General features: G+C 39.9%; 12 protein-coding genes and 1 non-coding gene across 13 annotated transcripts; 7 read left to right on the forward strand and 6 right to left on the reverse strand.

Annotated features, from left to right (window-relative positions):
* Positions 1 to 57: 57 nt before the first annotated feature.
* On the forward strand, positions 58 to 384 carry AW171_hschr31411 (HCL579Wp; the record flags this gene model as incomplete). Its single annotated transcript, XM_018131544.1, has 1 exon — positions 58 to 384. The coding sequence occupies one exon, from the start codon at positions 58 to 60 to the stop codon at positions 382 to 384; it is 327 nt and encodes a 108-aa protein (XP_017986568.1).
* Positions 385 to 645: 261 nt separating this feature from the next.
* Positions 646 to 2,913, reverse strand: CRS1 (cysteine--tRNA ligase; the record flags this gene model as incomplete). Its single annotated transcript, XM_018131543.1, has 1 exon — positions 646 to 2,913. One exon carries the CDS (start codon positions 2,911 to 2,913, stop codon positions 646 to 648), a length of 2,268 nt encoding a protein of 755 aa, XP_017986569.1.
* A 91-nt stretch (positions 2,914 to 3,004) lies between these two features.
* Positions 3,005 to 3,484, reverse strand: JJJ3 (Jjj3p; the record flags this gene model as incomplete). Its single annotated transcript, XM_018131542.1, has 1 exon — positions 3,005 to 3,484. One exon carries the CDS (start codon positions 3,482 to 3,484, stop codon positions 3,005 to 3,007), a length of 480 nt encoding a protein of 159 aa, XP_017986570.1.
* A 177-nt stretch (positions 3,485 to 3,661) lies between these two features.
* RPA49 (DNA-directed RNA polymerase I subunit RPA49) lies at positions 3,662 to 4,900 on the forward strand (the record flags this gene model as incomplete). Its single annotated transcript, XM_018131541.1, has 1 exon — positions 3,662 to 4,900. The coding sequence occupies one exon, from the start codon at positions 3,662 to 3,664 to the stop codon at positions 4,898 to 4,900; it is 1,239 nt and encodes a 412-aa protein (XP_017986571.1).
* Positions 4,901 to 5,003: 103 nt separating this feature from the next.
* On the reverse strand, positions 5,004 to 8,900 carry RAD50 (MRX complex DNA-binding subunit; the record flags this gene model as incomplete). Its single annotated transcript, XM_018131540.1, has 1 exon — positions 5,004 to 8,900. One exon carries the CDS (start codon positions 8,898 to 8,900, stop codon positions 5,004 to 5,006), a length of 3,897 nt encoding a protein of 1,298 aa, XP_017986572.1.
* A 530-nt stretch (positions 8,901 to 9,430) lies between these two features.
* NRD1 (Nrd1 complex RNA-binding subunit) lies at positions 9,431 to 11,155 on the forward strand (the record flags this gene model as incomplete). Its single annotated transcript, XM_018131539.1, has 1 exon — positions 9,431 to 11,155. One exon carries the CDS (start codon positions 9,431 to 9,433, stop codon positions 11,153 to 11,155), a length of 1,725 nt encoding a protein of 574 aa, XP_017986573.1.
* Positions 11,156 to 11,412: 257 nt separating this feature from the next.
* MRPL17 (mitochondrial 54S ribosomal protein mL46) lies at positions 11,413 to 12,216 on the forward strand (the record flags this gene model as incomplete). The annotated part of the gene is made up of 1 exon (XM_018131538.1): positions 11,413 to 12,216. One exon carries the CDS (start codon positions 11,413 to 11,415, stop codon positions 12,214 to 12,216), a length of 804 nt encoding a protein of 267 aa, XP_017986574.1.
* Positions 12,217 to 12,296: 80 nt separating this feature from the next.
* On the reverse strand, positions 12,297 to 13,709 carry TEX1 (Tex1p; the record flags this gene model as incomplete). Its single annotated transcript, XM_018131537.1, has 1 exon — positions 12,297 to 13,709. One exon carries the CDS (start codon positions 13,707 to 13,709, stop codon positions 12,297 to 12,299), a length of 1,413 nt encoding a protein of 470 aa, XP_017986575.1.
* A 388-nt stretch (positions 13,710 to 14,097) lies between these two features.
* AW171_hschr31419 (Hsp20/alpha crystallin family protein) lies at positions 14,098 to 14,604 on the reverse strand (the record flags this gene model as incomplete). Its single annotated transcript, XM_018131536.1, has 1 exon — positions 14,098 to 14,604. One exon carries the CDS (start codon positions 14,602 to 14,604, stop codon positions 14,098 to 14,100), a length of 507 nt encoding a protein of 168 aa, XP_017986576.1.
* A 931-nt stretch (positions 14,605 to 15,535) lies between these two features.
* Positions 15,536 to 16,717, forward strand: RTC4 (Rtc4p; the record flags this gene model as incomplete). The annotated part of the gene is made up of 1 exon (XM_018131535.1): positions 15,536 to 16,717. The coding sequence occupies one exon, from the start codon at positions 15,536 to 15,538 to the stop codon at positions 16,715 to 16,717; it is 1,182 nt and encodes a 393-aa protein (XP_017986577.1).
* Positions 16,718 to 18,861: 2,144 nt separating this feature from the next.
* Positions 18,862 to 19,998, reverse strand: AW171_hschr31421 (HCL569Wp; the record flags this gene model as incomplete). The annotated part of the gene is made up of 1 exon (XM_018131534.1): positions 18,862 to 19,998. One exon carries the CDS (start codon positions 19,996 to 19,998, stop codon positions 18,862 to 18,864), a length of 1,137 nt encoding a protein of 378 aa, XP_017986578.1.
* Positions 19,999 to 21,433: 1,435 nt separating this feature from the next.
* Positions 21,434 to 21,520, forward strand: AW171_hschr31422. The gene is given in 2 exon segments: positions 21,434 to 21,470; positions 21,485 to 21,520. It is a non-coding gene; the product is annotated as a tRNA-Lys (tRNA).
* Positions 21,521 to 21,675: 155 nt separating this feature from the next.
* Positions 21,676 to 23,613, forward strand: ECM25 (Ecm25p; the record flags this gene model as incomplete). Its single annotated transcript, XM_018131533.1, has 1 exon — positions 21,676 to 23,613. One exon carries the CDS (start codon positions 21,676 to 21,678, stop codon positions 23,611 to 23,613), a length of 1,938 nt encoding a protein of 645 aa, XP_017986579.1.
* Between the last annotated feature and the right edge of the window lie 150 nt (positions 23,614 to 23,763).

Here is a 23,763-nt window from a genome sequence, read left to right on the forward strand (position 1 = left end):
AAAAGGACAGCTGAAAATTTTCTCTGCTTACCTTCTACCTCACACCCCACCGCCACCATGTCTATCGAAAACCTCAAGTCCTTCGACCCCTTTGCTGACACCGGCGACGACGAAGCCTCCTCCTCCAACTACATCCACATCCGTATCCAGCAGAGAAACGGCAGAAAAACCTTGACCACCGTCCAGGGCATCCCCGAGGAGTACGACCTCAAGCGCATCTTGAAGGTCTTGCGCAAGGACTTTGGCTGCAACGGCAACATGGTCAAGGACGACGAGATGGGCGAGATCATCCAGTTGCAGGGCGACCAGAGAGCCAAGGTCTGCGAGTTCCTCATCACCCAGCTCGCCATCCCCAAGAAGAACATCAAGATCCACGGCTTCTAATCCGTACCCAAAAATAGAGCTAATTATTAGAAATCCAAACAACAATGAAACGCACTGTTTCATTGTTGTAGTACATTACTGCAATCTACTACCATCTAAAGAACACGAGGCAACTCTTTAACTACATATTATATCTATACTTTAGATATCCCGCTAGTACTATTTAATAAAAAGATCACTTTTTTTCTTAAAACTCTTAACGCTTCAATTACAATACACAGCTAGTCTACTAAGAGTCAATTATACTTTAACTTGACTAAACTAAGTACTTTCTTCCTTAAACTCCTCATTTAGCTTCTTCTGCTGCTGCCACTGTTTCAAAAGTTTCTTCTTCATCGACTTCGACAAGGGCTCACCACTAGCATCTGAAACTGGTACACCATTTTCGTCCCACGCACTATATTCTGCGCTCTGCAAAAACATAACCTCCGCAGGAACACGTGCTTTTTCTCTTCTAGCAGCGTCCCGTTTACGGGCTTCCTCAGCGGCAGCCTTCCTTTGCTGCTCTCGCTTTGTACGTTCGGCTTGCTCTTCAACCAACCGTTTACGTTCGTTTTCGTCAATGAACTTAACTAGGGCAGGTCCCTCTTGACGATCTTCTAATATCACGTTTAATTTAACAAGGTGCTCGTCTCTTAGAACATCGGCCAACCGTAGAATTTCTTTAGATGACGCGTTATTCCGCGCAAGTTGACGTATCTCATCTCTGAAATGCGATAAACACCGCACATATGGAAGAACATCCTCCTCAAAGCCTTCCCCCGTAGATTTCTCGGCTTCCTTCCAACCTAAGCCATCAGAACGCACCTCAATACCTATTAGGGAGATCATCTTTGTAGCGTAACGGGCAATTTCCGAAAGCACTTCAATACGCACATCCTTGCCTCTCTCGGCAATATAGACATTGGCCTTCCCAACAATGTCAGCCACTCCTCTCAGAACTAGACCAACAGAAAGGTTATCACAGAGTTGCACGTGACCACGTTCGACTACCTCTGCGAGTTCACGACGCAGTTGAGCCTCTGGTGCGGACTGGCGAGTGGTGACGTCCTTCTCCATGGACTCGTGTATCAATGCACGGACAGTGCGGAAGTAGTTGCCGACCGACTGCTCCCAAGCGCGGACCTCAGCCATTGCGCTCTCTTTGAAGTCAAGCTGGTTATTCCACTGAGTAAACGCAAATGCAAGTCTCATTTGGCGGACACTGTACTTCTCCAGCGCCTCTTCTATCGTGATAAAGTTTTTGAGTGATTTAGACATCTTTTGACCTTCAATATGCAGGTGGCCAGTGTGGAGGAAGTAGTTGACCCACTGGGAGTTCTCGAAACAAGCCTCGGACTGCGCCAATTCGTTGTCGTGGTGAGGGAATGCAAGATCTATACCTCCAGAATGTATATCAATTGTTGACCCAAGGACGTCACTGGCCATAACAGAACACTCAATGTGCCATCCTGGACGACCAGCACCCCATGGAGACTCCCACTGGGGTTCACCGGCCTTCGAAGCCTTCCACAACGCAAAATCGTTGGCACTGCGCTTCCCTGATGAGGATGAGAGCGCTCCTTCGCCGTCGGCAATCAAATCATGCTGGCCACGGTTCCATGGCTGACACTTGGCGTAGTCATGGTTGGGAGCACTATCGAAGCGCACTGTATCGAAGTATACTGAACCATCATCTGTAACATAAGCGTAGCCGTTGTCAATAATGCGCTTCACGAAAGTGATAATCTCATCGACATACTCTGAGACCCTGGTGGTCACAGTAGGAGCACGAACGTTCAGACGACGCATATCTTCGTTGAAGCTGCGCTCCCAATAAGCTGCAAGCTTCCTGAAGACCTCAGGATCAGTAATAGACGCGCCAAACTCAGAATCGAGGACAGGTACCAAAACGTCCTTAACGGCATCTAGAAACTCTCTAACTGGCTTCTGGTCATGACCATTCAGCGCATCAACAGCTTTACGCACTGCTGCTACATGCATTGCCAACTTTGGGTCCTCAACCTTAACTTTTCCGAGATCAATCTTCTTTTCCCACTCATTGTACGACTCAATAGTCTCGATCTTCGAGTCCACTTTAGAACTGATATAGGCCAAAATAGCCTCCTTAACCTTCTTCAGACATGCATCGTCAACCTTGGAACATTCAGAAACATATTTTTCAAACAAGTGCTCCTGGCGAGCCCGGATAATAATCTTATCGTCAATATCTGTAACATTCTGAACAAAATCAACGTCATAACCAAAATAATCCTCTAAAATACGACGATTAATGTCAATCGTAACATAGTTACGCGCATGTCCCATGTGGGCAGCATCGTAAACAGTTGGTCCACAAGAATACCAAGTTACCTTACGACTTTTTGAAATTGGAACAAACTCATCTTTATTTCTCGTCAAACTGTTATAAAGCTTCAAAGCAGGCTGCTCCTTAATAGCATCAGGCTTAATCCACTTGGGTTGGGCTATTTTAGAAGTAGAGGACGACATGATTGTTCTCGTTACACTCCTTTTCAGAAATAGATGCATTAGCGTCTATTTTAAACATCTATGAATATATACGTTATACGGCTAAAAACTTTTTTTAAAGAATACGCCAGTAATTTTTCACCTTAAAGCATTAATCATATACTACACGATAGTTAACCTTTAACCATAAGGAACATGAACTGCACTGTATAATTATCTGGAAAACGTCCTTCGATGTTTCCATTCCATTCTCATCAAGCGTTTTTTCATCTAGCATAAATCCATCTATAGATTGACACCTTGGGCATTTCATAACGAACTTACATTTTTCTTCGTTATATTCAAAGTCATCAAGTGAGTAGTCGTCAAGGCCATCACCGGCATTATGGAAACCCTGTAGCTTATAACTCGCTTCCAGTTTCTCGTCATACTCCTGCCTCAATTCGCTGTCCGCTAGCACCTTATAGGCTTCCTGCAGCTGGTCGACAGAAACATTTCTTGTCACGTGACCTGAACCTAGCAGTTGCTTGTCAGGATGTAGGGCTAGGAGCAGGTTTCGGTAGGCTTTCTTGATGGTTTCTACGGGGGCATCGTGTTCTACGCCCAAGATCTCATAATAAGAGCTCTTCATAGCCGCGAAACAATGGAAATTGCCTTAGCTATCTGAATATGATGGCCCATCACAAATTTGCTGAAAACTACATCTTTCACGTACGGACATTTCTTTTCATGTAGTGAAAAAAAAATTTATTATTTTATAGTCTACTAAGTTAAATCAACCTCATCGATTGATAAAAAACCGCAAAACATGGGCGTAAAAAGGCATATCACGGAGGTCGGAATTGCTGAATATAAAGAAGAACCAGCGGTGGTTGTAGCATCGTTTTTCAACGGTTTCAAAGCGCCCTCAGAAACTAGCTTCGAGCTCTACAAGAATAAGACGTCACGTGACTCATTTATATTACACGGTGAGAATGATAGACTGGAGTATCACGGTGAGACCGAAGAGGATAATGCCAGTTATGATTACGTTCTGGGTGTCTATGAGCCCTCTAAGAAGTCCGTTGAGCTTTATAAAGCCCCTGTTGTATCCGCTTCTGTGATTTCTAAGTCCAAGAAGAAGTTAGCCGGTCCTGTGATCAAGCAAGGCTCATCGCGTCCATCTGCTATGAGGAATGCTTTAGGTGAAGCTTTTGGTACTAAGAAAGCTAAAAAGGCGATTGCAGACATGGAACGTAACTATATCGACTCTGATAAGCTTGTCGGTTCCGCAATTGATATTGTGGATTCAGTTAAGACAGCTTCTAAAGATTTGCCCTCCAAGGAACAGCTACAGCAAACTGCAACTGAAGACAGACCTACTCCATTGGCCAACGTTGATGCTACAGATGTTGAACAAATCTATCCTATCCATAATATCATACCGAAGAAGGAATGGAGCTTTATCCGTGTTGGACCAATTCTCAACGAAACGGATACTCAAAAGAAGCTACAGATGTTACCATTCTCAAAGTCCAACTACATTACCAAAAAGCTTGCTACACTCACTCAAGTATCGCAGATGCAAAAACTGCAGTTGCTGTACTATTTGTCGTTACTGTTTGGTGTGTACGATAACCGTAGATGCAACGACAAAGTTAAACTACTGGAAAAATTGAACGCTCCACCAGACACTTTACTTCATGGTATACTTGACAGGTTTACTGTTGCCAGACCAGGTCAGTTTGGAAGATCAAAAGAACGCTCTTTCATTATCGATCCCCAAAATGAGGACAAACTGCTATGTTACATTGTGGCCATTGTCATGCATCTTGAAAACTTCATTGTCGAGGTATCTCCAATTGCTCAAGAGCTAGGCTTAAAGCCTTCAAAAATGGTAAATATCTTCAAAACCCTTGGTGCTATAGTCAAGGGTGCAACTGTTGCACAAGCTCAAGCTTTCGGTATTCCTAAGAGTGCCGCTTCTACATATAAGATCGCAACTTTGAAGGTTCCATTCAAGCTACCAGAAATCAACAAGAGATCCAGAGGAGGAAATAGACGATAAATTAATGCAGAAATGTATGTAAAGTAGTTAACGGTAATACTACATATGCTTACAGTAATATACCATGGTACCTCAAGAGTGTCCTATAATTATGTGAAACAACTTATTCCACGGCTGTACTAATATCTACCATCTCAATCTCTGATTTTTGTCTATCATCTCTTTTCACTTTCCAAAAGTGATCAGTAAAATTAATGGCATTCATGTGACTGAGGAACTTCTCATCATGGGTAATAACGATTAATTGAAAGTTTTTCTGGTGTTTTCTGACCTCTATGATATTACTCAAAGACCTTGCCAAGCTTTGGACGTTATCTTCGTCTAAATTTGTTGTTGGTTCGTCAAGAGTAATGACGCCACAATTAGTTCCGAAGGTTTCAGACAATGCTAACCTGATGATAATCGACGCCAAAACTTTCTGCCCTGCAGAACACCTACCTCTCATGTCTAGTGCTGCATCTTGCTTATACATTACAACACGATAATTGTATGACTTTCCCCTCACACTATTAGAAACCTCATCAGACTGAATTTTTATCGTATCAACGTCAGTACCACTATATGTTCTCTTCCATAACTCGTCAATGATGCGGTTAATATCTTCCATCTTTAGCCCATGATATTTCATAATGGCATTGTCTAGAACCTTGGAATATGTGTCAATATCATCAGTCACAAGTGTTTTAGTTTGCAATTTCGCCCACTCTTTTTGATATTTCTCATCTACTTCGTTATACTCCGTTTGCAGTTGTTTTGTGAGCATTGCAACCTGATTCTGCAGTTGACGCATTTCCCCTAGTTTTCCTGCATTTTGAGAGCTTAACTTTTCAAACTGAGCACGCAACCTCATTGATTCCTCTTGATACTTGTCCCTTTCAGCCTCCGCATTCTGGTCTTCCAGAGTTATTATTTCCTTGCAAATATTAGACAATTGTTCTCTTAGATCGATAAGCTCTATATTCAACTTGATATTCATCTGCTCATTTTTGGAGTCCTTCAGAGTTTGAGACTGCAGTGAGACCTTTTCGTTCACAGATGATAGTTTTGCATTCAAATTTTCAGACCTTTCATTTATACTTTCTATCTCAGCTGTGACCTCCTGCAAACGAATAGAGTCAACTTCCTCGTATTGCTTAATCTCATCCACAATTGATTTGAATTCCATGAAACCCGACCTGAGTTCAAGCAAGTCTTTTTCAGCAGTTTCCTGTAATTCGCTGTGTAGTATACGCTTTTCATTAAGTTCAACTTCGGCTGCACTTATTTCACGCGTTATAACTTCTATTTTTGCCTCCGTTTCAGTCACTATTTCATTGACGTTGGTTAGTCTTTCCTCAAGTTCAGCCGTCTCCTTCACAATATGATGCTTTTCTTCCATCTGCTTCTCTAGACTATTAACTTTAAAGGTCTTCTCTCTGACTAGATTAACCAAATTGTTGAATTCCCGTCCCTTCAATTCCTTTTCCTCCTGCAAATTGCCAATTTCCTTACGCAATTTCCTTAGTTTCTCATTTATCTCATTTTGCTCAGCTTGCAATTCATCAACAGCTTTAAAATCCCCATCGTATTCCCCATAAACAGATAATTCCTCTTTAATTCGGGCAGCTGAGTCTTCCAGTCCAACCAGCTCTTTCTGTAATCTTAAAATATCATTAAAAATTGGTCTTAATTTTCTCTCTAAATGTTCTTGAACATCTTTAGCCTCACTATGCTTTTGCTTGGCTTGGTTTAGGGTTTTCTCTTTAACTTTAACATCCAAAGTAGCCGTTTCAACACGGGAGCTTAACGATTTTTCCTGTAACTCATAGTCCTTTAGGTTCAGGATGTCTTTTTCTAACTTTCTTAAACTATCCATGTATTGTTTCTCATCATCTAACGTCTGTTGCAAGGTCCGCTCAAACTCAGAATTCGTTCTATCATGCAACTCTTTCAATAATTTACTTTGCTGCCTGTTATTATCAAACTTTCGTTGGCATAAATAGCAACAATTGTCCTTTTCAGCAACTTCCAACGCCTTTAAATTGAATTCTAGGGTTGTTCTGTGCATCTTAAGGTTCTCCAATGCCAGCTTATAAGATTCTTCGCTATCACGCAGAATTTCATCGTACTCTTCAATGCTACAGTCCTCGGGCATATTAGCCGCCAATTTCTGCTTAATGTCTGTCATATTTTTACGCAACTGCTGTAATTCATTGACAGCAGTCTTCATCTCAAAATCGCTATCGTTAAATGATGCTAGGGCTTCGCTATTGGCCTTGCTGCATAATGCAAGTTGTTTTTGCAATTCAATGTACTTCCTTTTAAACATCAGTTCAAAATCATCATCTACACTGATCCCTAGCTGTTGCACACTATCTTCATGCTCGAAAATCCTAATGCAATTGTCCAAGTCTTCGTGTTTCTCCTCTATGCTTTTCTTGAGTAAAGAATACTTGGCTAACATATCGGATCTTAGATTTCCCTTAGTTATTTGACTCTGAATACTTTCCAGATCGTTTTCCAAAATCAGCATTTCTTCGTTTTTAGTCTTTATAGCCTTAGAAATCTCCTCAACTTTATGAACTGTCTGCCATTCCTCAACGCGTTGCTTATACTTCTCCAAATCGCTTGTAGCAGTTCGAAGGTCTCCATCAGTCTCCCCAATACGATGCAACTTTACAGCTAGTAGCTCGTATCGGTCACGTAATTTGGAAGCATCGTCTTTTGTATATGAAAGCTTTTGCTCTTCCCTTGCTTGTTTACTCTGTTTAGCAGCAAGGCTATCAGTTAGCCTATTCTGTTCCGCAGAATGTTCATTTCTAAGTTGCGTAAGCCTTTTCTCAGCTTCCTTAACTGATTTTTCGAGATCTATTGTTACGGTTCCTCTATCATCTCTGCCGCCATTATCACTCTTAGAGAGAAGAGTGTCTCTTTTCGCCTTATTACTGATATATTTTTCTTTTTTAGAAAGCAATACAGCTGACTCCGACATCGCTGGACCGTACTGTTCCTTTAAATGTTCCAGTTGTTCCTTAATTTCATCTGCTTCTTCCTGTAGCACCCTTACAGAATATTCTTTCTCCTCTACTGTTGACGAGAAATTCTCAAGAACTTGATTAAGCTTATCTTTTCCCATATCTAGCGGCTCAATTGAATCCTTTATTCTTTCTATTTGACTACTCAGCAATTCTTTCGTCCTCCTCAAGTTTTCCAGGTTCGAAAGTACCTCTTGGAACTGCTGATTCGATTTAAATAGTCTGTCAGATTGTTCTGTTATATCTGCAAGCTGCCTCTCTATACTAGGCACAGTCTGCTCGTATTCTTGAATTTTTTGCTCATATTCTGCAATAGTATGTCTAATGCCTCTAGCTCTATCTCTATCCACCTTGAAATGCTCCACAGACTGTTTTAGCAACTTGATATCGACACCAATATCCTTCTTGATCGACTTAAGGTTATCTAGCGCTTTTGTAAACTTCATTGCCTGAAAAATCTCATCAAATCGTTTCTTGAGATTTGCTGGCTCACTTAATGGCCATAATGAGTCCTCCTGGTGACAGAATATAACATAGTCCAATATCGCTCGTGGTACCCCTAAATACAATGGAACCTGCTGGTCTAGATCGACAGCTCTCGTGCTCAGCGTCGTGCGACTACCATTCGTAATGGCAACTAGCTGACCCTCCAACGTCTTGAACGTGGTTGTAGTCCGCTTTTTCAGCAATTGAATGTTCCTAGTGACTATCATCTGCGTCCCATTCGCATTAGTAAACGCTAACTTCACCTGCGCGCGTACGTCCACCTCTCCGTTGATCTTGGGATCATGTATAAATGCACCATTCTTAGAATTTGGAGGCAAGTCGCCAGTGGTAGCATATTTTAAGCATTCAATGATCGTTGTTTTACCACATCCGTTGGCGCCAACAATCAGAGTTAATGGTTTACCAAACTTAATAACTTCCTTATCACGAGCATCAAAAGACCTAATACCCTGAATAGACAAATTATGGATAGCAGACATACCAATAGTTTAATATATCTCTTCTTTTGCGTCTAGCTCTTCTTCATCGCCTATTTATCGCCTCTTCAGCACTGTCCTTCATGCTCATCGCTCTTCAACATCGTCAGAAGTGATTATCGCTAATATGTACACGTGATTGCCGTCTCATCGTACGGCACTATTACCCGGTGTTGACTTTGCCGCACCGTGTGCTCCCTATAAAATTTCTGTATAAATAAGATTCCCAAAACTTGATAAAGAGACGCCTTTATTATATTTACAACCTACGCACACCTTTGTTTGTTTTGTAAGTACAACTTGGTTTAACGCACTTGTTAGTGTCATTAGCGAAAATCCCACGAGAAAGATTGCTAATAATCGAGTAGCATCTCTGCAAAAGAAATAGCTGAAGTTTTTGTTACACACAAACAGGTTATTTTTAATATTATTAGCTGTTGCTGGAAACAGAAACCAATAATTATACAAAAACTCATACAAAACTAAGATTACTTGTTTTAGTTAAAACAAGATTCCGTTTATATTCACAGGACATGAACAATCACGAGGATTTTGTAGCCACCTTAGAATCCTTAAAGGAGTTAAAATCTGGTATCTCCGGTTCTAGAATTAAGAAATTGACCAACTATGCTCTAGAAAATGTAAATGCAGAAGAATACTTGATTGAAAAAATAATATACTATTCGCGTACGTGTGCTGCAACACATAAATTAGGTTCTCTCTATGTTATAGATTCTATCGGACGGGCTTTCTTGAACAAATGCAAAGATACGAACCAAGCGATTAAGTCCAATGCGCAACCAGGTACCTACGGACATGCCTTGTTTACTTTGGGTGAGAATATTCAAACCTTACTTAGCGACGGTGTTGAAAAGAGTAGTGCCGAAAACAGAGATAAGATCAAGGACTTGATCGACATCTGGGATAAGGCGGACTTATTTCAAAAAGGAGTCCTGAATGCTGTCAGAGGTGTATGGTTTGCTCTGAAGGATACAGGGAAGTCTTCTAGTTTACAAGCTTCCGATCCTAAAGAAAGAGCAGTTCAAATCTTGAGTAACCTAAAACCAATGGAATCTATTTCCGCTGATATTAAGGTACCGGCTGAAATAGATTCCCAAGACCTTGCTTTACAGCAAGCGGCCTTAGTTCAATTATTGTCGTCTCTACAGGCACAAATGGGCCCAGCTATTGCAACATCGGCGTCCAAGTCCCATGCCACGCAGGAGAACGACAGAGCACATCAACCTCAACGCCAGGAAAGTCAGAGCCAACACTATCAACATCATCAGCGTCACGAGCCTACACAGTACATTGGTAGGTCATCTAGAAGCAATAAACGTGTCGATAACCACCACGAGAAATCGAGGTCGAAATCTCCAAAGAGACATGACAAGAAAAGCAATCCAAGCAATGCTGTTTCGAATCCTAATCCTAGTAACAATCACCACTTATATCCAGAAGAAAGAAACGTTCCAACAAACCCCCACTATAGGCCAAGACATGTTACATTTGATCCTACACTGCCCGCTGATCATATCAAGGTTTACTCTAGGACCTTGTTCGTCGGCGGAGTCCCAAACACTATGAAAGAACACGAAATTGCCAGACTCTTAGGTAAGTTTGGCGAAGTTCAAAGCGTTATACTAAACAATTCACGTAAACACGCATTTGTCAAAATCTACTCAAGACAAGAGGCAGACAGTATCCTAATGAACTACAACAAAGACGAATCGTCCCCACTTAGAATACGTTGGGCTGTCGGATTCGGTCCAAGGGATTGCTGTGACTACCAACATGGTTCAAGTATTATCCCCATGCATAGATTAACAGAAGTAGACAGGAAATGGTCTCTTTGTGCAGAATGGGGTGGGACTGGCGGTCAACCTCTACAGCCAGGCGTCGTCTTCGAAGAGCCAGATATCGTTGTAGGTGAAGGCGTATCGTCCAAGGCCATCTCACAAAAAATGCCTACTGATAGAGGTAATGGACCAAAATCTGGAAAACCAATAGCCGGCAATACATTCCGTCATGCTGCACCTTTATTCCCTCAACAACCTGCAACTACACGGTATCCACCAATGTATCAAAATATGACCCCACCTATGCCACAACCTGGTATATATCAGCAGCAGCAGCCTATAATGCCTGTAATGGCTCCTCAGCATCATCCTCAAGATCATCAACAGCAATCGGGCGCTTTTGATCCTACTGCACAATTGAACTCTCTAATGAGTATGTTAAACAAACAGCAACAGTAATATGCGGACTAAAAATGGAACGAAATGCTTGTAGCTAATAATACGTAGAATATCGTAATATGTCATCTCTCTTGGTGCTAAGTCTACATACACTACCATTGTACAGGTTACGTATGGAGTGAGAACGTTGGAAATCTTGATCATCCTTTACGGGTCATCAAATTTTTTCAATATTATCGATTGTTGAAATATACATCAAACTTGAAGCTAATCTTTGCTTGAAGATCTGTGTAAAGTAGGATCAAGGCTGGCTATCAATGACTTCTCAAGGTGCTAGCACGATGGCTCGTGGAGCCAAGCCGGTGATGAAGTCTATTAGTGCTGCGTTAATGCTTTCCCGTATTCCAATTGTCACACCTGAACTAACGAAGATAGAATCTCAGTACTATAAGTATCAGTCAGAACTGGAAAAACGTCTAATGTGGTCATTCCCTCAGTACTACTACTTTAAGAGGGGTACATTGGCTGAACGTCGTTTTGTGAAGTTGCAGAAACCTGTGGTTTCGAAACAACCTGGGGTTTGGTTTCCTAAGGGTGTACCAGACATTAAGCTCAACAGAGAAAGAAGCAGGAAGCAGGATATTATCTTACCCAGGGGAGCTGAAAGTGATGATGTCACTGATATTTCAAGAGCTATTAAACCAAATTCTAGAGTTACAGAAGCTGACGAGAAGAACGATATTACTAGCTTGGAACGGAAGTTGGCAAGAACACTATATCTTGTTGTCAAAGACAATAGCAGTAAATGGAGGTTCCCTAGTGTAGCTGTGCCTTCAAAGAACTCTGAAGTGAAACCTTTGCATGAGCTTGCGGAAGCTAATTTGAGATCTTTAAGCCGGCACGACATAAATACCTGGACTGTTTCGAACACACCTATTGGTGTTTTGGAGCAGGAATCAGAGGCTGAGTTTATCATCAAATCGCATATTATAAGTGGGAAGTTTGAACTACTGGAGGAAGCACCATATTCTGAACACGCCTGGCTTTCAAAGGACGAAATAGAGGGTTGCGTGGATCCAAGCTATTTCGATAATGTCAAGTTCCTTTTATCTGATATTTAATTAGGTGGTCTATCAGAGGGCCTTATTGTTACCTGTAAATAATTATATACGCACAATTACAAGAACTTTCGTCATACTGATTAGTATCTTTTCACTACAAAATCGTCTCTCGCATGGCGAGTGATAGCTCGGTCCCTACGATAACGAGGACCTTCATCTCTACGTTGGTGGTTCCGCTCAATAGCACCACGCATTGGCCTACTGGGTTCTTCGTAATTGTTGACGCGAGGGTTGGCTTCCTTACTTCTATCTATAGAACGTAACTTTTCAGAGCGTCGTCTTTTTGAAGCCTTCCGCAATTCCTCCTTAGCGGCTGGAGGTAATACAGTAGGTTTCACATTTTCCTCCATTTCCTCCACTTCCTCTTGAATATGCAAAATTGAACGACAACCAGATTTCAGCAGAATTATAGTATCTTTCTCATCGGTTACCAATATCTTTAAACCTTCTGGAATGAAGCATACAAGTGCATGTGAGACATCTTTAAATGTATGTTCATATAGCTTCTCATAACTATTCAAAGACAAGAACGTAGCATTACTGGTCCCCTTCGAGGCCTGGCGTGAACTCACTGATAGTAAGAATCCATCATTTGAAATACTGACGTTTTCTACAAGGCCCTTAAAATCTGCAAAAACATGCTTGCAAGTGTAATCCTTCAAAGACCACACAGAACATGACCCATCATGAGACCCTGCAACTAGATAAAGGCCCCATGGATCGGCAACTAACGAGCTGATTTCATCAAGATGACCAGTGATCATGTGTATTTCCTCAAAACCTTTATCACACAGCTTCAACATTCGTATTGCTCCATTTTTGGATCCAATGGCAATATGCCTGCCATCATTTAACCAGCAGATAGAACATGCTGTTCCAGCTCTCTCGCCTAGCTCAGACTCCTCTCCCTCGTACAATTTTGAGATCGAATGCAACTGATATCCAGCTAGAACATCAAATAAATACAGTTCATCTGTTTTCGTGAGTACCAGTAGCCATTTACCAAAAGGATCGAAAACACATTGAGAGTTTTTCATTCTTGGACCGGTGAAGAAGCTCTTAAAGGACGGATTTTTAGTATCCGAGCATGTCCATACTTTAACGGTAGTAGAATTCCCCACGGTAGCAAATTGATCTGCTTCAACTGGATTCCATGCTAGAGATAAACATATTCTATCCTTGCCATGAGCATCATTTATAGTGAAATAATGACGTTTAGTAATGGCATTCATGATTGATATTGAACCATCAGCTCTCGTCCATGCAGCTAATGAACCGATTGCATTTGCACTAATTGCAATGACTTCATTTTTAGTAATATTTCGGCGTTCCAGCCGAGAAGGATGCTCAAGCTTGTACCTGTGGTCATCACGGATTTTTACCTTTCTATATTCCCAACCGCTTAATAGACGTTTATATAGCCTCGCCAAGAGCTCAGTGGTTAAAAAATCATTCCCTGGATTACTAATAAGGTTTTTAGAGCTTTTATCCATCTCTATGTATCCTTTTATTGCTGTTTGGGGCTACAAGTCATTATAGATACACTATATTCAATGCGTTCTTGAAATGTTAAAGAGTTTAAATAAATAGTTACCCTGAAGTCCGGCAACATAGAGATATATTTTAAGTATATATATAACCTTTGCAAGATACTACTACATGCCTCCAATGGACCTAATATAGTCCAATCTAATAGAATTAGAGCTTTTAACAGCTATTAGTTTTGGATAAATCAATTTTATTAAAGTTAATGGCTATATAGAGAAATTTATGATGATATCATGGTCATAAATTATATAGAAATCCATAGTGGATCACGATGGAAATATAACTGGTTTGGAACTGCATTTCCGTCTAGCAGAAAGAGCTTATTGCATTACCTCAACTGGAGGCGATTTGGATCTTGTGGACCTTCTTTCTCTCAGCTGGAGGTAACTTTTGCAATTTCAAGGTTAGCACACCATTGTTGTAACTAGCCTCAATCTTCTCTGGATCGATCTTAGGCTGTGGTGGAAGTTCCACGACACGTGTGAAACTACCAGAAGCACATTCCTTTATTCTCCAGCCATCACGGTTTTCTTCAGTTTCCCTTGCTGGCACATTACCAGAAATGACTACTTCATTTTTATCTTCGTGCAACTCTAGGTTAATATCTTCACCGTTCTTAACCCCAGGAATACTAGCGTGTATTTCGTAGTAGTCATTGTGTTCAATTAGGTCCACAGGTGGTATTATTTCAACACTGCTTAGCCATTTGCCAACTCTTCCACTGTTAGGTTTAACTAGAGACTTGTTTCTGGTTAAGTCACCTAGGTACCTATTGTTGAAAGAATCAACTTCCTGGTTAATAGCATCAAAGAAGTCGTAGAATGGTGATCTCAAAGACATGTTTATTCGTAGTTGTTTTAGTTCTAATCAAAGTCTAATCTCTCGTGTTCTTATTTATTCTTGTTGTATGAATCAAATTCACATCCAGGATTAGATTAAGCATACTACATGCCGTTTATATACATTTGGGCCAGTCAGGGTATAGCAACAAATCAATCCATTTTAAGGAGTATGGGGGCGTTACGCTGGGAATCACGGTCTTACCAGAAATATCTAGCAACTTCTTTCTTTGTCTTTATGTACTGGAAACGTTAAGGTCCCTTTTTTTCTTAGTCCGCGATGAGCTTGTTTTTCTACAACCTTCTAGAACCTACTAGAAAATTCTTGTGAAAATAGCATTGAATGTGAGATAGCCTCATATTGCGAATAACATACTAAATACAGTTACTGAATATGATGGAACATTTGGCTTTAGCAATCGCATAGCTTTAGGCTTTCTATAGCCACTAAAAGCAAAACCGTTCTTAAGGTAGTTATCTTGTTTTCCCGAAATTGACTTTTGTATGCTAAATATCAAATTTAACACTGAAAACTTAACTCGACGGTAATAATAACATCAACAATAATAGTAAACATTCCTACATAATGCTATATTACCGTTGCAGTAATTTGCTTGATTATGCCTAACGGAATATTTATTGAATACAAAAGTAGAACTACTCTCAGTTAAGGTCAAATCACAAGTGTCCTATTCAGTGACCTTTCTTTGAATATTGACTTACAAGGACCATGCAAAGCTCAAAGATTGCCGTACACTCATATTTCGTAACTCTCTCTAATCTTTACTCTGTAACGTTTAATTTAAAGGTATTTCTGTTGCTTCAATATTAAATATTTTAGTTTACCACCCTTAAAGCGCAAATTGAAAAGCTTCAGCTATTACCATGGATGGCACCGAAAACGTTGTTGAAAGTTAAACAAGCACGGTTATATGTGCTGTACCGTTATGTCGACGCCAAGTCTACAAAAGAAGAGGAATAAAAGCATATATAAGACTCAGGATGACGGTGAAAACTCGAGTTTCTTTAAAAGGCATCACTATACAAGGCGCTTAAGCGAGAATACAGGAGAATTGTCGGATAATGAATACACAAGCGGAAACAGTTCAAGTTCCGATCGTCAATCAGGAAGAAGTTTAGACCTAGAAGGTGGCGAGCTACTCTTAAATAAGAATTTAGAACGTGCAGTTAGCGATGTTGATAAAGATAGCAGCATCCTATCGTCATCTTCATTGTCTATATCAGGTTCAAGTGATAGTGACAATGATTCACAACCTGTAGCAGCAGGTACCGATACTCCAATTTTATTTACGGTTCCAAAGGAAAATATGAAGACAATTGAGGTAACTGGAAGGCTAAAAGATATTCATGATGAGGTTATACAGCGAGAACATACGCCGCTAGAGCAGAATACGAGTAAAATGGTGTTCAAAGATCAATTTGATACTGTTGCACAATATAACCATATTAAAGACGTGCGACTGAGGTTTAAGAAAGAGTTTAACGTGCCTCGGACGTTATTTGCTGATCAACTACTAGAAAAGGCTAGGAAATATTTACCATTAATCGACCAAATACTTCAAGGAACTCGGGCATCAATGTATTACGACAATGCTAGAATTGCATTTAAGAATTCAAATAAGGCAATGTTAAGCGTACAGGAATTCAGGACACTGGAGCTGCGATCGTTTACTGCCGGGTATTTTGGCGTGAAGCGTCAAATCAGGCTAAGCTCAGAAATTTTAGAAACCTATAGAGATGAACTATCTAAGCATAAAAATCCCACGGTACAGTGGTGGGGTCCAACAGATTTCTCGCATTACGTTTTGGCACCTGAAGTGCTGTCTTACGTTTGCAAAGAAGAAATGTCCTTTGCAGATATCGAAGATGCTTGGTCGTATATGGAAAAGACGGCCGAATATGGCTTGGTAGTTGCAGACGAAGAACCGATGGAATTATGGGAAATAACATATGAGAAAGAAAAGCTCGAGAGGCTTGGATTAGGCCCAGAATATTCCAGTTTGAGCTACAGAGACGTACCTTCCGAGAAAAGGTCAAATGCCGAGCCCAAGAGTTCTAGGCAGCTAAGGAAGCGACAAAAATTAAGTAAATAGAAGTAAAGATATACAATTTACATGGATTACTCTGCCAGTCGTTCCACTATTTTTTGTGCCAAGGCGGCATCCATGACATAAATGCATACAACTCTACTTTAACGAATCAAAAGGTGTAAACAAACTGCTTATAAATAGATATATGTAACCATAAATGTAGTTACCATTCGAAAGTATAATCTCGTGAAAAGAATTGAACAGCTAACTCTATGCAGAAATTCCTACGTGCATCATATTCATAGAATTAATAATGTACAACAGGCGAATTGTCAAATGTCAATAGGACATAAAGACATTTTCAAAAACCATTGACGGAAGTACTACAATGTCCATTAAATGTCAATAATAGAATATTTTAAATAAAAAGCCAAAATAAACGGCAAAACTTAGTTCTCAACTAACCACTAAAAATCACCAACTTATTGCTTTAAAACAAAGATACTAATAAGATTATTTCTACAGTTAACTGAAACAACAAAATATTGTGCTAAGAGATTAATTATTTAATTTTATCTAATTTAACATGAAATATTATTACCTAAAAATTATAGTGAAAATATTACATTTACAACGTAACGGCCTGCAATTATATTAGGATCATTGTATATCAATTATATGACTTGCTTTATTGGCGCGTATGGAAAGTCATTTTTGTATATAAAGAAAAAATAACTAAATAAATAGAATATGAATAAAAAAATAAATGCAATTTTAATGGATTCAACAAAAAATGAACATGTCAGTGTAAAAATCTGCTGTTCGTAGCCCACCACCATAATTTTTAATAATACTTTACAGATGAATTACTGGAATTTACACTCCGAATGAAAAGATCTATAATCCGATCTCTATATTTACGTTAAATCTAATTTTTAAATTTCTTTCTTTTTTATTCGTTTTACTGATTCATAATAGTAATTATTATTGGAGATTATCGTAGGAGAAATAATAAACCGCTAATAAAAAACAATAGTTACTGTTATCGACAATAAAGCAACTTTTTATAATAATGCTTCAAAAACCACGGAGATTAAAAACCTGTGAGTGCATGATTTATTTATTTGTGTTTACATATGATTAAATGTGTTTGTACGTGATCAGACATGTGCATGTAGATAATTCAATTCGTCTATACTAATGATCAACCGACGTCTATTTTTTCTAAACAATTGAATAAAAGTCTCAAATGTCCATATCTAATCAGTAGCCTCACAGGAAATGGAATCCATCAAGAAAAGTCTTCAGGTAATTAAGTATTATATTAGATTATATTAGTATAAGTGTTATTATGTATTACTATTAGATTGAGTAAGGTAAGCATTAAATGGTATAATTTTACATTTATTTTCTTCAATTTTATGATTAGTTTTATAGTCCTTTTAATTTTTAAGCCTAGTTTAATTAATAATGATAGAACGGAATTTGGACATGACACAGAAACGCGGTTGTCTTATGTGTGTCCAGATGTAGACATATGTAGACTTATGTCCCACACTTGCTTCGAGATTTTTGTCCACATACACGGACAAACATGCGCAATGACATTGTCACATGTCAAAAATTTAGAAAAACCGAGACATAGAGACATTAACAATGGTCCTCGAAGACTAAAAAAAGTAATCTTGATATCGGAATGCATAACTATCCTTGACGTAAGGAGTGGCTGAAATTCCTCGAAGATTCCTCGACGCTATTACATCTCGAGTCAGTCCTCTTCTCTACCGCTTAATGTCAATAACTCATCAAAAGATCACATAACTATAGGACTTGAACACACGGAACATCCACGTGACCAATCCGAACTTCTATGACAAGTTCGAGGTAAAGAAATTGAAATTGGGTATATTCTTAATGGGTATACAAGCATAACTAATATATATCCTAACTGTGTAACTCTGTGTCTGAACTTCTGAATTCGGTATGTCAACTCTAGAGCCCTTCTCCGCACCAAATGGGAAAATTCCAGAAACTAAAAATTCATGCAGCGAAAACAGGCTGGAATCCAAATCACGTCATACAATGGGACTGTCAAAATTCTCGGAGTTGGATTGTTTTCCAACACTATCCACCGTCTGGCGGGGCTCTTGTTGCTGATCAATCCTAATTATAATATTCAAATATCAATAGTTAGCTATCGAATTAGTCTAAGCAGACCATCCAGCTGGGTTCAAACATCTGCTGTCAACAGATCCGTAGCTGTTGGTGTACAATTGACCGAGGACAGTACCACTAGTACCACCTGCAGCAAGACAGACACCTTCGGCAGCAGCAGATAGAGGACTACCTGAACCTGCAGTTTCTGTAATCAAGTTCAAAGCGCCTTGGATACTTGCGAGACCACCGCTTAGAATACTAGTACGTCTTGTAAAGATGTCAGCAGCCTTACTAACATCAGCGCCCTTAACAGAGTATGAGTGCCACAAAGCTTCACCACCTTGAGGAACAGACTTGGATAGACCAGCCAAAGCAGCGTCCTTTCCACCTGGTTCAGTGAAGGTAACAGAGAAGTGGTCAGCATGTTCAATACCCCATACAGCTTGTTCGGAACCGCCCTGAGAATCACCAATAACACCTGCAAAGAGGACTGTTGGTAGAATGAGCAACTTGCCGTTGTTTAGACTTTCTTGGACACTTCTGTTAATCTCTTCGCTAGGAGTGAAACCTGGGAGAGAAGAGCTGATGAAACTGTCTAATTGACCGTGTTGTAGAACTTCTCTAGCTTGTAGAGATCTTCTAGCAGCACCTAACATGGTTATACCTTCAGGTAGGGTTGCATGACTTGAAGAAGAAGAAGAAGAAGAATCACTTCCCAAACCGACAATAATTTGTCCAACGGTACCAACGATGAGCGCGATAGCTGTCAAAACTAGAGAAGCCAAAGATAGACCAATACAAGCAACTGCATCGGTTGCAATGGCTGGAATTCCGAATAGCATGGCCATAGGCAAGTAGTCACATGCCCTCTTACCCCAGTAACCAGCAACATTAGCAAAGGTGGTTAAGAAACTGTTAGCAGCATCGGTGAAGAATCCAATAACATCGGTAATGATACCTCTCTTGGCCAATTCATCATAATCGGCAACTGCAGTACCGTATAGGTGTTCGTGAGTGACCGCCAAGTCAGTGACAGTGGTGTTAGGTACTTGGTTTTGGGCGATGAGGTACCACAACTTGACCAGGTAGAAGGATGCGAAGATCGTCATACTGATCGCTGCCAGCCCCTTCAAGAACGCTGAGTTACTATTCTTGTGAAATTCCATTGGTGTGTTCATTTTGTTCATAGTTAGCCTTATAGGTGATTAATCGTACAGCTTCACAAACTGCGGTTAATTCAAAGTCTGATGATCTTTGCAAGTTAGCCTGGCATTAATTGAAGTCAACACCACCACCTTATATAGTTTGCATTTGAACAATCATTAATGTTAACTTTGAATGCTCAACTCCAGGAACCGCTAAAGTGCGGAAAAGATAGGCCGTATGACCATATTGAGATACAAGTACATTTGAGATTTTAATGAGAGCCAATCAGGAAATAAGATCTACTGCTATCTTCATAACCAAGTATGTTCAACCATTCTACTAGGTACTAAAATTAATTGTAAAAGTTTAAGAACATTGAATAACCATACAGAAGCACATTGTTCTAGGGTAGACGATCCCGTAGAATTTTTCTCAATTAATGCAGAAGTTACAAGAAGATAGCATGGCAAGGTCACCAATATCACCCTTTGTCGATAGCGATAGCGACCCCTACTTCCTACTTTCTTAACTTCATAATAACAGTTCCCTATAGAAGAACAAAAGTCATCCTTCTCCCCGAGCTTCACGGATTCCCTCTTAGTACAATAGTGAATTTCAAGAGATTTCTATTACATGACTACCGTGCACCGCTCATTGTATAAAGTAGATCCAGATTGTCCATGTGTTCTTTATGCTTAAGTAATAAAAAATCTTAATTCAGTCAAAGTCACGCTATAGGTAATAACTTTTAACTGAAGGAAATGGCTTCCCGCATTGATGCGTAGAACATTTATGATATCAGAAGCACAAATTGTGTACAAGCAACGACATATCAAAAATATTTACTTATTCCTTAATTTAGACAACCTACTAATTACCAAAATGTACTACCCCGAACAGGTTATGTGGATCTTCGCATTTAAGGTCGGTCCGTTGTTATGGTCACTCAAAGTTCGGCACGTGCAAGGTCATCGCAAATAACTCTTACGTTGTCCATGATTCTAGTAGGCAAATGACTCCTGGCCAGAACCCCCCTGACGTAACAAATGCGCATTCGTGGAATTTAATAGTACTCGTTATTTTAGAGCACATGAGAATGTTTTTAGTTCAGGTACCGTACATATGGGGATTAGAGAAGTTATGAGCAGTAAGAATGAATTGAACCTCATCCAGAAAGAGCGCAAGGACCGTAGCTGCAGTCCCGCTAGGTTACTAAATAGATAACATAAGAATTTAGTTGCACCCATGTAGATTAACTATGACCGATTTGTGTGAAGTGTCCCAGATTGTCTCAATTAGGACCAGAAAAGGTAGTCTCTAGTTGCAGTCGCTTAGGTAATAACAGTGCGTAATATCAATGCGTAATATGAGTGCGTGTGTCTTAAATGTGGGGAGACACCGATCGAGTAATTTTAACACTGACCAACTTCACCAATGCATAAAACAGTATATTGTAGTAACATCATCAGAAGCTCGTCCTTGTTAGCTCAGTTGGTAGAGCGTTCGGCTTTTACGGCTTACCAAGGAACCGAAATGTCACGGGTTCGAGCCCCGTATGAGGAGCTTCTTATTTTTTTTTCCTTCGAACATTGGCATATTAGATGTAAACAAAGTTTCTTTTAGTTGACGTCCCTTTTTTTATTGAGTTTAGAACTCATGAAGTAATAATCACGGCTTGGTACTGAAGACATTGAATGGTACTCTAATCGTTGTTCGCAATGCCAACAGATATTGAAGTCGACATCAACAATATCATTTTTCAGTCTTATTCCGATGATCCTACTACTGGACATGCTATATATGCTTTTGATTCAACATATTTGCCATCGGCAGCAGAAATTAATGATAGTGACCTATATGAGCTTCTTATGGAAACACTAATGGATAAACTTGTTGCAAGGTTACCTCATAAGCCGTATTCATTAGTTGTTTTTTCATCAGGCTTTACCTCAAAGGACATTAGTTGGGTCGAAGGTATACGAATGTACTCGCGGCTTCCTAAGCAGGTTAAAACTTACCTTCAAAAGATGTATATTGTGCACGAATCGTTTTTCATTAGAACAGTTTGTCAGGTCTTGAAGAATGTGATGAATATCAAGTTTTTCAATAGTGGATCCACCAAAGAGACTCTAGTACATGTCTCAAGTCTATCTGAGCTTGCAGAGCATATCGACATAACAACTTTACGTATATCTTTGAACGTCTACTTGTACGACTATGAAATTAATGATAAGATCACCGTGACAGAGAATTTGCTGGATAACAGTGGCAATAATTTACCGCATAAAGTATACCGCCAACTTATATTTGACAAAATGTTTAAGCGGCTCCAAATTGAAGCGCCCCAAACTGCACATATATTTCAAAAGCTTGGGTCATTTAAAAAAGTTAACATTCTACTAGACGTGATTGATAGGAGAAATTACATTGACTTATCACAATGGGACATTCATTCCATTGCAACGGTGTTTTTGCATTTCATTAAGAACAGGTCTACACCTATCTTCCCTATTGATTCTTTGACATTGCCAATTAGCGATGATATTGATTATACTTTTAAACACTTTGCTCTTATGATGAAGATGAACGGATACTACCCATTGGTCGCCGTAGTCGTCCCCTTCTTCATATCTTTGATAGAAAACAGCGAAGTTACTAAACACACTTGTTCATCATTGAGCAAGTGTATAGCACCGGCGATGTGCAAAGAAAAACTGGCCGTGAAAAATAGTGGACGGCTTGAAGATGGAATTAAATTTGTAGGTAACGTTCTCCTTCATTTCAACGATTTCAAACCCAGAATTGAAGAAATGGCTGGCAGGCGCCCAAGAGCCAAGTCTCACTCTTCACAACAAGTTCCTACATACTCTCCAACACGCAATTCAACTACAGTTCATCGCAGTAACTCTCAGAAGGTCAGCAACCCTATTAAAAGCTCAAACTTTAGCGGCAAAATGTCATCTCAAACATCTCCCCGGCTACCCCGTAGGTTATCTTTAAATGAGCGCCCGACAAGAGGTTCTCTTTCCGTAAACAATTCTCCGGCGAAAGTTGTTCCCCAGGAACTGCCTCCCAGAGGCTCTCCCAGAAGGCCAGAGATGATGAGTGCTCCCACTTCCGCTACTACAAGGGCTAACTCACCAACTTCCTACAAATTCAAGACAAATAATACCCAAAGAAATGTGAAGCGTAACGACCGCTCTCCCCACATTCAGCTCAGAAATACCTCTTCCACGATATCACTTCAGCTTTCTCCTTCGACGCAGTGGGCAGAAGGTGACGCATTTTCCATTCCCTATTGTCCCTCGAGTGGCACCGGTAGTGATTCCCCAAGTGATCCTACCGTATCTAAGGCCCGAGACAATAACGCCATTATCACCGAATCTTCTAAAAAGGACAAAGAGTACATCTCCCTGGTACAGCAACTTACCCTCGATAGGAATGAGAAAATACAGTCTTTCGACGAGGAATTAAAAATGAGAAAGCTAAAAACAACCAAGGGCGCGACTTTGACCAAATTTTCTCCAAATAGTTATTCTGACATTACTACCGGTAATAAAGTGTCGAGACTTGCAGAACTTTACGAAGAAAGATTACTTGGATTAAAAATCGCAGGTAAAATTAAAGAGGAGGATAAACGTGCTGGTCCTGTTTAACATATATTAATGCAAAACTCCACTTTTAAAATAACTGCATAACTACGGCTACAATCTTCAAAACTTAATCATTACAGGAATAGGATACCTAATTAGTTTACCTGCAAAGGTGGATGTAGTGCCCTTTATAGACTTAACTAAACACTCTTT

This window comes from Eremothecium sinecaudum, chromosome III (genome assembly GCF_001548555.1).
Source record: "Eremothecium sinecaudum strain ATCC 58844 chromosome III, complete sequence".
NCBI classification, from domain to species: Eukaryota; Fungi; Ascomycota; class Saccharomycetes; order Saccharomycetales; family Saccharomycetaceae; genus Eremothecium; species Eremothecium sinecaudum.